Source organism: Melopsittacus undulatus, chromosome 12, assembly GCF_012275295.1.
Source record: "Melopsittacus undulatus isolate bMelUnd1 chromosome 12, bMelUnd1.mat.Z, whole genome shotgun sequence".
Classification (NCBI taxonomy): Eukaryota; Metazoa; Chordata; class Aves; order Psittaciformes; family Psittaculidae; genus Melopsittacus; species Melopsittacus undulatus.
Window position 1 is genome coordinate 9,276,710 of NC_047538.1, and position 9,910 is coordinate 9,286,619.

The 9,910-nt window shown below is 64.3% G+C and overlaps 2 protein-coding genes across 4 annotated transcripts; both read right to left on the reverse strand.

The window, feature by feature from the left end:
* Window positions 1-299: 299 nt before the first annotated feature.
* SLC35E4 (solute carrier family 35 member E4) lies at window positions 300-4,670 on the reverse strand. Its single transcript, XM_034068549.1, has 3 exons — window positions 3,835-4,670; window positions 1,975-2,443; window positions 300-427 (listed from the first exon to the last, which is right to left on the reverse strand). The coding sequence occupies exons 1-2, from the start codon at window positions 4,442-4,444 to the stop codon at window positions 2,034-2,036; spliced, it is 1,020 nt and encodes a 339-aa protein (XP_033924440.1). The 5' UTR covers window positions 4,445-4,670; the 3' UTR covers window positions 300-427; window positions 1,975-2,033.
* A 440-nt stretch (window positions 4,671-5,110) lies between these two features.
* Window positions 5,111-9,804, reverse strand: TCN2 (transcobalamin 2). 3 transcript variants are annotated; one of them, XM_034068588.1, is made up of 11 exons: window positions 9,662-9,804; window positions 8,251-8,449; window positions 7,575-7,761; window positions 7,437-7,493; window positions 6,959-7,101; window positions 6,709-6,870; window positions 6,453-6,628; window positions 5,817-5,991; window positions 5,533-5,725; window positions 5,303-5,424; window positions 5,111-5,214 (listed from the first exon to the last, which is right to left on the reverse strand). In XM_034068588.1, the coding sequence occupies exons 2-11, from the start codon at window positions 8,333-8,335 to the stop codon at window positions 5,153-5,155; spliced, it is 1,362 nt and encodes a 453-aa protein (XP_033924479.1). In that variant the 5' UTR covers window positions 8,336-8,449; window positions 9,662-9,804; the 3' UTR covers window positions 5,111-5,152. The 3 variants fall into 3 exon arrangements, with proteins under 3 accessions (XP_033924479.1, XP_033924480.1, XP_030898365.2); XM_034068589.1 differs by lacking the exon at window positions 7,437-7,493; XM_031042505.2 differs by lacking the exon at window positions 9,662-9,804 and having other exon boundaries at window positions 8,251-9,651.
* Window positions 9,805-9,910: the final 106 nt, after the last annotated feature.

The window sequence follows — 9,910 nt, forward strand, 5'->3', positions numbered from 1 at the left end:
GTGACAAAAAAGGCAGTGCCATCTTTGCAAATAGTGTGTGCTGATGACTGGCAGCACTATCTCTCCATGCTGCTAGGTATGCAGCACTGTTTAAATGATTGTATATCTGCAGAACTGGTCAGGATTAGATTTCACAGCAGAGGCTGCTTTGAAGTGAATTTTTAGCAGTAAAATTATGTTCTGGCATCAAGGGCAGTGTCTTTACTTCAAAACTTACATGTGTATTGACGTTTAACAGCACCGTCTCTGACCGCAGGCAATTCGGTTGTGGAGAAGAGTTCTGATTCTGATCCTTTGATGCTGCAATGTAGTGCTCTCCTGGCTCTTCGGTTGTGGGCGCAGGTGCCGGGCGTACGGGCTGCCGAGCAGGGCCGCAGGGCCCGGCAGCCCAGGGTGGGCACTGCATTTTTTCTGGATGCCAACAGACCTGTGGGGCGAAAGCGAAGAGTGACAGGTAGGCGGGTGCCAGCGTTGCGATGCCAGCTGTGCGCTGAAGAGGCGCAGCAGCAGTATCCCCTCCTGGTTCTTCGGCTGTGGGCGCAGGGGCCAGGCGTTCTTGCCCCTCTCTGCTGCCCGTCAGCCAAGGGCGGGCACTGCATTTTTTGGACGCAAATGGACCTGTGGGGCGAAAGTGATGAGTGACAGGTAGGCGGATGCTGTCCCGGAGCGATGCGAGCGGGTCTGAGCCATCCCCGTGCACTCTGCTGGGCTGTGACCCTCCCGCTCTGCTGCTCCAGCCTCGGCAAACCGGGAATGGTGGGGCCGGAGCTGGGGTGGCCACAGGACACGGTGGGGACGAGGACAAGGAGGGACCCGGACCTGGCCCTGGCACCTTGCTCAGCTACAGGAACCGCATGTGCAAAGTCCGGGGGGTACCGGAGCCAGCAGAGCACTCTCACACACGTGTGCACACATACATGTGCACACATACAAACATGTGCACACAGACACACATGTGCACACAGACATACATGTGTGCGCACACACTGCGGTGTGACAGCATTCAGCTGCATGGAGCTGTGTATCCACAGCCGTGTCCCCAAATGTGCCCAGCCTGGGCACACACATGTAGAGCGATGGCACACACATGTAGATATGAGCCACCAGTACCCGTCACACACAAGCCTGTGCAGAGCCGGGTACATGTTGAGGTGCATCTGCACACACAGTTCCTGTGCACACCAACACACATATGTTCCGTGCACAGGGACACGTCTGTGCACATTACCCACGTGCACACCAGGCTCTGCACATACAGCAACACACTCACACACACCAGCCATGCACACAGACACGTTCCTATGTACAGAGCACACATGAGACCTGCTGGAACACACACAGCTGCACAGCAGCACGTGTGCCCCAGGCACGCACAGCAGCGCACAGAGCCTGTGCACATCAACAGAGCTCTGCATGGGCCACCTCGCACACACAGAACTGTGTGTGCACAGGGCTGAGCACACCAGGATATGTACACACTGGGCTATGCACACCAGCACACACGTGCAGTGCCGTGCACACCAGCACATGTGCATACAGCGCTGAGCACCTCAGCAAACCCGTGTGCACAGCACTGTGCACATGCAGAGCCATGGGACCCAGCAGACATGCTGCACTCACCAGTACACGCAGCTCTGTGCACACCAGCAAACACATGTACACACAGTACTGTGATGTGCACAGAGCCTCACACACCATCAGATGTGTTCACACAGACCTGTGCATACCAGCACTGCTCTGTGCACAGCACCATGCACCTCAGCACACCTACGTGCTCACATCACTGTGCACACCAGCACACATGCACAGACCACTGTGCACACCAGATGTGTTCACACACCACACCCCTGTGCACACCCATCATGGTGAGCTCAGCACATCCATGTGCTCACATCACTGTGCACACCAGCACACACATGCACACACCACCATGCACACCAGATGTGTACACCCATCACGGTGAGCTCAGCACACCTGTGTGCACTGCACCACGACCACCACAGCTCCCGTGCCCGGCTCCACGCTGTCCCTCCTCATGGCTGCGGTGCCCGGGCCCAGCGCCCCGTGAGGAGCCGGGGCTGGTGGAGCAGGAGCAGCCCGGCCAGCGCCAGCACGGTGCCCGTGTAGCTGAGCCCGCTCAGGCAGGTGCCGAACACGACGCGCGACAGCAGCAGGTTCCCCACCACGGTGACGCTGCCCAGCACGTGCACGGTGAGTGCAGACGTGAGGGCCAGGACGCGCGACGTGGCCAGGTTGTAGAGCACGGAGCCCAGGCAGCTCAGCAGCACCCAGCCCCACAGGGTGCTGTCGTAGTGCAAGACCCCATCCCAGGAGGGCCCCACTTCCAGCACCACCGCAGCCCCCAGGAGCAGGCAGAAGCTGGGCAGAGACGTCAGGCAGAGGAGGGAGAGCGCGTCCAACCGGTCCTCCTGCAGCAGGACACCTGTGGGGACACGGGACAGTCAGTGGGGATGGCACCAGGGGACACCTGCACCCACAGGGTCACCCACAGACGTGAGCCCTAGTGCCCAAGCCCCAAATCACAGAACCAGCCAGGTTGGAAAAGCCCTTTAAGCTCATCCAGTCCAGCCCTTACCCCAGCCCTGCCAAGGCCACCCCTAACCCATGGCACTGAGGCCTCGTCTCCATGCTGTGTGAACACTTGCAGGGACAGTGACTGCAGCCCTGCCCTGGGCAGCCTGTTCCAATGCCTGAGCACCCTGTGGTGCTCCATCATCACCCTCAGCTCCATCTAAACCTGTCCTGGTGCAGCTTGAGGCTGTTTCCTCTTGTCCCATCCCTTGTTCCTTGGGAGCAGAGCCCAGCCCCTCCTGGCTCCATCCTCCTGTCAGGCACTTGTAGGGAGCCATCAGGTCCCCCCTGAGCCTTCTCTCCTCCAGACTGAACCCCCAGGTCCCTCAGCCGTTCCCCATCTCTCTTGTGCTCCAGGCCCTGCACCAGCTTCATTGCCCTTCTCTGGCTCCGCTCCAGCACCTCAAGGTCTCTCTTGCAGTGAGGGGCCCAGAGCTGAACACAGTCACTAGGAAGGGGGAACTGGGGGTGTCCCAGGTCAGGGGTGCCCCAGGGGCAGGTTGGATGGAGCCGTTTCCCTGTCCTGTTCTGCAGTTTCCAAGCCCATCTCCTCACCCTGCATCATGCCAGGCACTGTCCCCACTGTGTCCCCAGTGCCACTCACCATGTCCCATGGGTGACAAGGGGCACAGGGTGGGTGCTGGGGGAGCCCATGGGTAGGACTGGGCAGTTTGGGCATCCCTGTGCTATGGCACTGCCACCCCCCAGGACATGGGGCAGTGTCACTGGGAGCCAACCACAGGGACACCAGCGCATTTGTCACCAACAAAGCAGGGTCACACCAGGTCATGGCACCATGGTGGGTACGGGTGACACTGGGGTGACACCAGGGACAGGATGGTACTAGGATGGCACAGGGTGATAACTGGAGTGATAGCAGGGATAGGGTAGGAAAGGGTGGCATTGGTGTGGCACCAGGAACAGGGCAGACAGTGAGTGATGCCAGGGCCAGGAAGGCAATTGGTGGCCCTGGAACTGGGGTGGCACTAGGGCTAAAGAGGCACCGGGGACCAAAGTGCCGGAGGGTTGAGGTAGCACTTGTGCCAGGGAGCAGCACCAGCACTCCTGTGCCCTGGGGGCTGATGGGGAGGGCATGCGGGCAGGACAGGGGGCAGGCAGGGGACAGGCAGGGCAGGGAACAGGCAGGGCGGGGGCGGGCAGGGGTCGGGCAGGGCAGAGAACAGGCAGGGGACAGGCAGGACAGGGGAGGGGCAGGGCAGGGGGCGGGAGGGCTGCACTTACTCTGCTGGATGGACTTGAGGGCGCGGAGCACGGCAGCAGCCAGCAGGAACCCGCAGCCGGGCTGGTGGCCGCTGGCGATGGCGCAGGCGGCCCCGGCGCACACGGGCCCCAATGCCACGTACTGCAGCGGGTGGTGCCGCCGGCGCCCCAGCACCCGCGACAGCAGCAGCGTCACCAGCGGCGTGGTGACAGCCACCGCCTGCGCCAGGTCCAGCTGCACGGAGCTCAAGCCCACGTTGCCCAAGGCCACGCTGGTGCAGAAGGTGATGCTGAGCAGGTAGATCCTGGCGCGGTGCCGCGGGGCCGGCGGGGACAGCCCCCGCGCCCAGCCCAGCGCCCGCCCCACGGCCGCCCCTGACAGCATGTGCAGAGCCGACAGCAGCAGCGGGTACCGGAACCCGTGCGCAGAGAAGATCCATTTGTTGAGGCCGGCCATGGTGGTGCCGGTGCCGAGCCAGGCCAGCACCGTCAGGGTCAGCGGCACCGACGGCCACGGCGGGGCCCGGCCGCCCTGCGCCTGCCCCGGGTCCGGCTTCCAGGGCCGGCGGGTGCCCTCGGCGGTGGTTGTCATCATCGCTGCCTCATCGCCGCGCCGCGACCGCGGGCACATGGGCACCGGCTCCGCTCCCCGCCGCTGCCACCCTGCGCTCTGCTCCGTCCTCCCGCGCCGTGCCCGGCGGTGCTGGTGCTGCTAGGGGCGGTTCGGGTCCCCCGCTCCCGGTGCCCGCCGGTGTCAGGGCTCAGCCGCTGGTGCCATGCGCGAGGTGGGCGATGCCAGCGGCGAGCGGAAAGTTTGGTAATGGCGGGAGGGAGGGAGGGAGGCTCCGCCCCAGCTCCGCGTCAGCACCGCCCGGGCGGGGGCACCGGCTCCGCGTCACAGCCCCCGGGTGCGGCTCCCATCGAGGCGGGGTCACCGCGACCCCGTCCCCAGGGGCTGGGGTTGGGTCAGATCCCTGGAGCGGGACTGGGATGCACCCAGGAGGTGGCACCGCGGTGCACGGACCGGGCTTGGGGATGGAGGGCGCTCAATGCGTCCCGCCCAGAGGATGGCCCGGGCTGTGACTCACTGGGGATGAACATCTGGGCATCCCAAATACTGCCTCCAGCAGCTGCTGCCCCATCCAGGCACAGAGCTGCTGCTCTGGGTACTTCCGTCCCACCATGCACACAGGACAAAGAGCACCCTGTGTGCCCCCTCCTCTCCCTTTCCCCCCCAGGGCACATCTGGGGTGCTGGCACCCGGGCGCAGGAAAGCAGGAGGCAGGAGACAGCAGGGTCTGAGCCTGGGCAGGCGGTTCATTGCCATCACCCCCATCCTCTACCACTCGGTGAGGCGCAGGATGAGGGTCTCACCATCGGAGGGTCTGTAGTCACCAATACCTGTGGAGAGAGGGACAGCCCCGGGTGGGAAAGTGGCCGTGGGGACAGCCAGGAACCCCCTGCCTCCCGTGGGTCCCGTGTCACTCACCCATCTGCAGGCTGGTGCTGGGCGCAGTGAGGAGCTGCCAGTACGTGCACTTCTGCTGCTGCGCCTCCAGCCCCAGCACCCCACTCAGGTAGGGGCCCTGAGGGGTGTCCTGGGTGTCAAACCTGGCGGGGGGGAGATGAGGGTGAGGGTCCAGCCCCAGCACTGCCGGGTGGATGAGCCCGTGGATGGGTGCATGGGGCATGGCCACGCTGGGTGTGAGGGACACGTACGTAAAGTCGGGGGGTCCCTGCTCAGTGGCTGCCCTGAGCACATCCAGGAGGGTGGCACTGGCAGGTACAAGTACCGGGTGGTCATAGAGCCAGAGCTCAGGACACGATGGCAGAGGACACTCCACCACCAACCACACCGTCTTGTTCCCTGGCAGCTCCGACAGTGGCTCAGGGCTGATGGGCGTCAGCGTGTCTGCAAGAAGCCACCGCGGTGCTGATGGGCACCAGGCCACCACCGCGGTGCCCGTGGTGCCAGCGCCCCCCCAGCTGCCCCCAGCTCCTACCCAGCTCCTCCTTGCAGTGCATGGAGGCAATGTCCAGGTAGGAGTGGCCGTGCAGCACCGGCAGCAGCTGTGCCAGCGTGGCGGCAGTGCTGAAGGCATCCACGTGCTGCAGCAGCGCCGCCATGGCCCGGCCATACGGAGCCTGTGCCTCACATGAGTTGGTGGCGATGAAGACCTGGAGCCAGAGGGAGGAAGGGGATGGGCAGCATCCCAAGGAGGGAGGTGGCTCAGAGCACTGGGCTGTGGGCACCACAATGAGCTGAGCACTGATCACCCAGCCCCTGCCTCTGCCCCAGTACCCACATCTGCACCCATACCCCTGCTTATAGAGCCATAGGATCACAGAGTGAAAGGGAAAGGCTGGAAAAGATCCTAAAGCTCACCCAGTCCCAACCCCCTGCCATGGTCATAGGGAGCTTCTCATCACCTAACACCCCACGTCCTTCTCAGAGCTGCTCCATCCCATTTCCACCCTAACTGTCTTTGTGCTGGGGATTGCCCTGACTCAGGCATGACATTGCACTTGGCCTTCTTGAACCTCATGATGTTCACACTGTGTCTATGCTCACGTGCACATCTGCACCCATGTCCCAAACCCATATCCCATGCTGGTGTCCCCCCACACCGGACACCCACCTGCATGGCCCAGGGAGTGCTGTAGACATTGCCAAAGAAGCCATCCTCGCCCTGTGCCTCCACCATCCTCTTCCTCGCCCCATGCACTGCTGCCCGCAGCTCTGCTGCCAGCGTGGGCCCCACCAGCCGCTCCTGCTCCAGGCAGGTGAAGGCCACCGCTACCACTGCCTCTGTGTCTGTGGGGACAGGATGTCACCACGCAGCCACACACCCACCCTGGGTGCCACCACCCCACCGATCCCGACGGACCCTTTACCTATGGCACTGCCAGCACTGTACCCGAACTTGGAGTGCTGCTCGGCGGCCAGGAGCCGGCGGATCACCTCCTCCCGCACCCGCTTGCGTTGCACGCACAGTGCCAGCACACCCAGGCTGTACTGGTAGTAACTGGTGATGGGGTGGCCGTGCCGCCGGGAGCCTGGGAACAGGGGCTTGTATCACTGCAGCTGGACATGCCAGTGCCCCGGTGGGTGCTCACTGCGGTCACGTCATGGGGCTGCTCTCACCTGCCCAGTCCTCCTCCAGGTAGTACTTAAGCCACGTCACCAGTGAGCGCAGCAGCTTGTGCTCCAGTGGGGAACACGTGGCCCTCAGCCCCAGCAGGTACAGCGCCAGGCGCCCTGTCTCCAGCCACTCCACATCAGTGCTCCTGCAAACACCCCATCAAACCCCGCAGCACACTGATATCCATCACCCCTGCAGCACACCGGTACCGATCAACCCTCTGCAGCACACCTGTACCCATCACGCCCCTGCAGCACACTGGTACCCACCACCCCCCCTGCAGCACACTGGTAGCCACCACCCCTGCAGCACACCAATACCCACCACCCCCCCTGCAGCACACTGGTAGCCACCCCCCCTGCAGCACACCAGTATCTGACACCCCTGTAGCACAGTGGTACCCATCACCCCCCTACACTGCGCCGGTGCTCATCACCCTGCCAGCAGAGGGGACTGTCCATGTGTGGGACACACACGTACGTGCTGTGCTCGGTGTCCGCAGCATGGTGCCGGGAATCTCCAGCAGCCTGCAGGCTCCTGCAGGGACTCGGTGTCAGTGAAAGGCCAGGGGACACCCGCAGTGACCCGGGGACACGCGGTGTGTCCCGCAAGACCTACCGGCCATAGCGGTGCTGGAAGGCGTCCTGCAGCCGCTCCAGGTACTGCTGCTCCCGGTGCAGGTCGTGCTCCCCAGCCAGGCGAAGCGCCAGGTACACGCTGGGGTCAGGCTCCCGCTCAGGGTCCGCAGCCAGCGCCAGCAGCCGGGAGCTCAGAGCCCGCTGCAGGGCCTCCTGCCCCGGGGCTTCTACAGGCCCCGGAAGGGAGCAGAGGGTGAGTGGGGCAGGAGAGCCCCAGGGCGCCTGCAGCACCCAGCACCGGTGGTGTGGGGCTGTGGTGGTGATGGAGATCCAGCAGCCAAACACTGCCCTCTGCAACCCCCCCTCAGGTCCCCAGAGCTCAAGTCTCTGACCCGAAATGGGGAATAAACAACATAAATGACATGAGGCAGGAGTGTGGAGAGCCCGAGGTAACTCATGGGGCTGGCGGGGGCTGCCAGGGCTGCCCTGTCCGCAGGGACATGGGTGGTTGGGGGCTGCAGGCGCTGGGAAGAATGGGGCACAGGAGTAAGGCACTTCACAGAGCTCAGCCCTGGGGAAGCCATCGCCAGAGCGGTTTCACCCGGCCCCAGAGCCAGGGCTGGAGCATCGATGGGGCTCGTGTCACACTCCTCAGGGACCTGCTCAGCAGGGGGGAGCCCCCAGGGAGTGCGGGGTGTGCCCGTGGCCATACTCACCGCAGAGGCGGGCAGGCAGGCCCGCAGCCTGCAGCAGCACCAGGAGCAGCCACATGCTGCAGCGGGACAGTGGGTGCTGTGCCATGGCTCAGCACTGCTCGGCGGGGTGAGCCGGGACGGAGCCGCTGACAGGGAGGTGTCACAAGAGGCTGTTTCCGCGCACTGGAGCCGAGTCAGCAGGAACAGGGAAGAACTTTGGCTGGAGGCGAAGAGAAATTAAGCCCGACCCCCGCGGGGCAGAGATAAGGAATTCCCGGCCCCCCTTCACTCCCAGCCCGTGTCAGCACAGGGTGTCCGTGCCCTGCGCCAGGGCAGCGAGACCTGAACCCCTGCCTGGGTCAGAGCCACCGGCCAAAGTCATCAACAAGGAATGGGGCTGGGAATCCCGTGGTCCCGCGCCCTCCATCCCCTTCAGGAGCTGGCACTCGCTGTCCATATGGAACTGCAAACAAGGATTAACCAGCCCAGCAGGGGAGCAGGTGCGGGGGGGGTTGAACCCCACCAGGTAAATCCCTGCCGTGGGGTCCCAGGGTGCTGCTGGCACCCCCAGGCTCAGGGCAGGTGTTGGGCTGGGGGGACTCGCTCCTGCGCCCCACAGAAGCCCTGCACTCAGTGGGGGCTGAGGACCGGGCGCCTGGCCTTTACAGACACAGTGGGGACCCAAGGGAGCACCCATGGGTGTCCCACCAGCGACAGGGGCAGGAGGTGCCCCATGTCCCAGGGGCAGCTGCTCTCTGGAAGGCGGTGGGGATGGGTGAGGGTGCCGGAGGGTGCATGGCACCAACAGCACCCAGGGGCGGGTGAAGCACCCAGAGCGGCTGCAACCTGCAGTGGGGACAAGAGCAGCTCCAGGGACCCACCAGGGTCAGGTCCAACCCTCATGACCCACAGCCCCACACAGCACTGCATAAACCAGCATAGAATCAGTCTGGACTGAAGGGACCTCAGATCTCTTCCAGCTCCATGCAGGGACACCGGACACTGGGCAAACACGGAACTGCTGCAGCAGCCGTCACCTGCTCAGTGATGCTCAGGTGCCACCAGCACAGCAGCATCGGCCCAGGAGAACACCCCCGGGAGAGCAGAGCCTCAGCTCCTCTCTTCCATCAACCCCTTCCACCTTGGAATTGTTCCTTTTCCCCATTTTTGGTTTGTTTGGTGGTTTGGGGGTGTTTCAAGGCAAACAGCCCATGCCATTGCAGACAGTGGGGCTGAGGAGCCCCCTCTGTGCTGGGAGCTATTGGTTACAACCCCTCTGTGCTGGCAGCTGTCGGTTACAACCCCTCTGTGCTGTCGTTCGTATCCCTCTGCACGCCCGTGTCCCCACCGCTTCACCCGGGAGCGGCACAGCACAACCCAAAGCTCTCGGCTCTCGCTCCCCAGGCACACCGAGGCCCCTGCGGGCACTCACCTCCGGGGCGGGGACGTGCGGCCCCCGCCACCACGAGCGGGTCCCCAGGAGCCACAGGGACTCCGGAGCCGGGCCCGCAGGAGCCGCGACTGCGAGACCGGGGCACGGGGCCTACACCGGGGACCACCCCCACCCCGCCCCGCCCCGCCCCGCCTCGCCTCGCACACCCCGGCGTGCCCCGCGCCGCAGGACCCCTCCTACGTGCCCGCGCGGGCTGCCCGCGGCGCGCCTGCCCCGCCCCGGTGCGGC

Coding starts and splice junctions, on each gene's coding strand:
- SLC35E4 (XM_034068549.1), bottom strand. CDS start 4,444: ATGTGCCCGCGGTCGCGGCGCGGCGATGAGGCAGCGATGATGACAACC. Junction 2,444..3,834: donor CCTCAAGTCCATCCAGCAGA/GTAAGTGCAGCC, acceptor GTGTCCCCACAG/GTGTCCTGCTGCAGGAGGAC.
- TCN2 (XM_034068588.1), bottom strand. CDS start 8,335: ATGGCACAGCACCCACTGTCCCGCTGCAGCATGTGGCTGCTCCTGGTG. Junction 7,762..8,250: donor CCTGCCTGCCCGCCTCTGCG/GTGAGTATGGCC, acceptor CGGGGCCTGTAG/AAGCCCCGGGGCAGGAGGCC. Junction 7,494..7,574: donor TTCCAGCACCGCTATGGCCG/GTAGGTCTTGCG, acceptor GAGTCCCTGCAG/GAGCCTGCAGGCTGCTGGAG.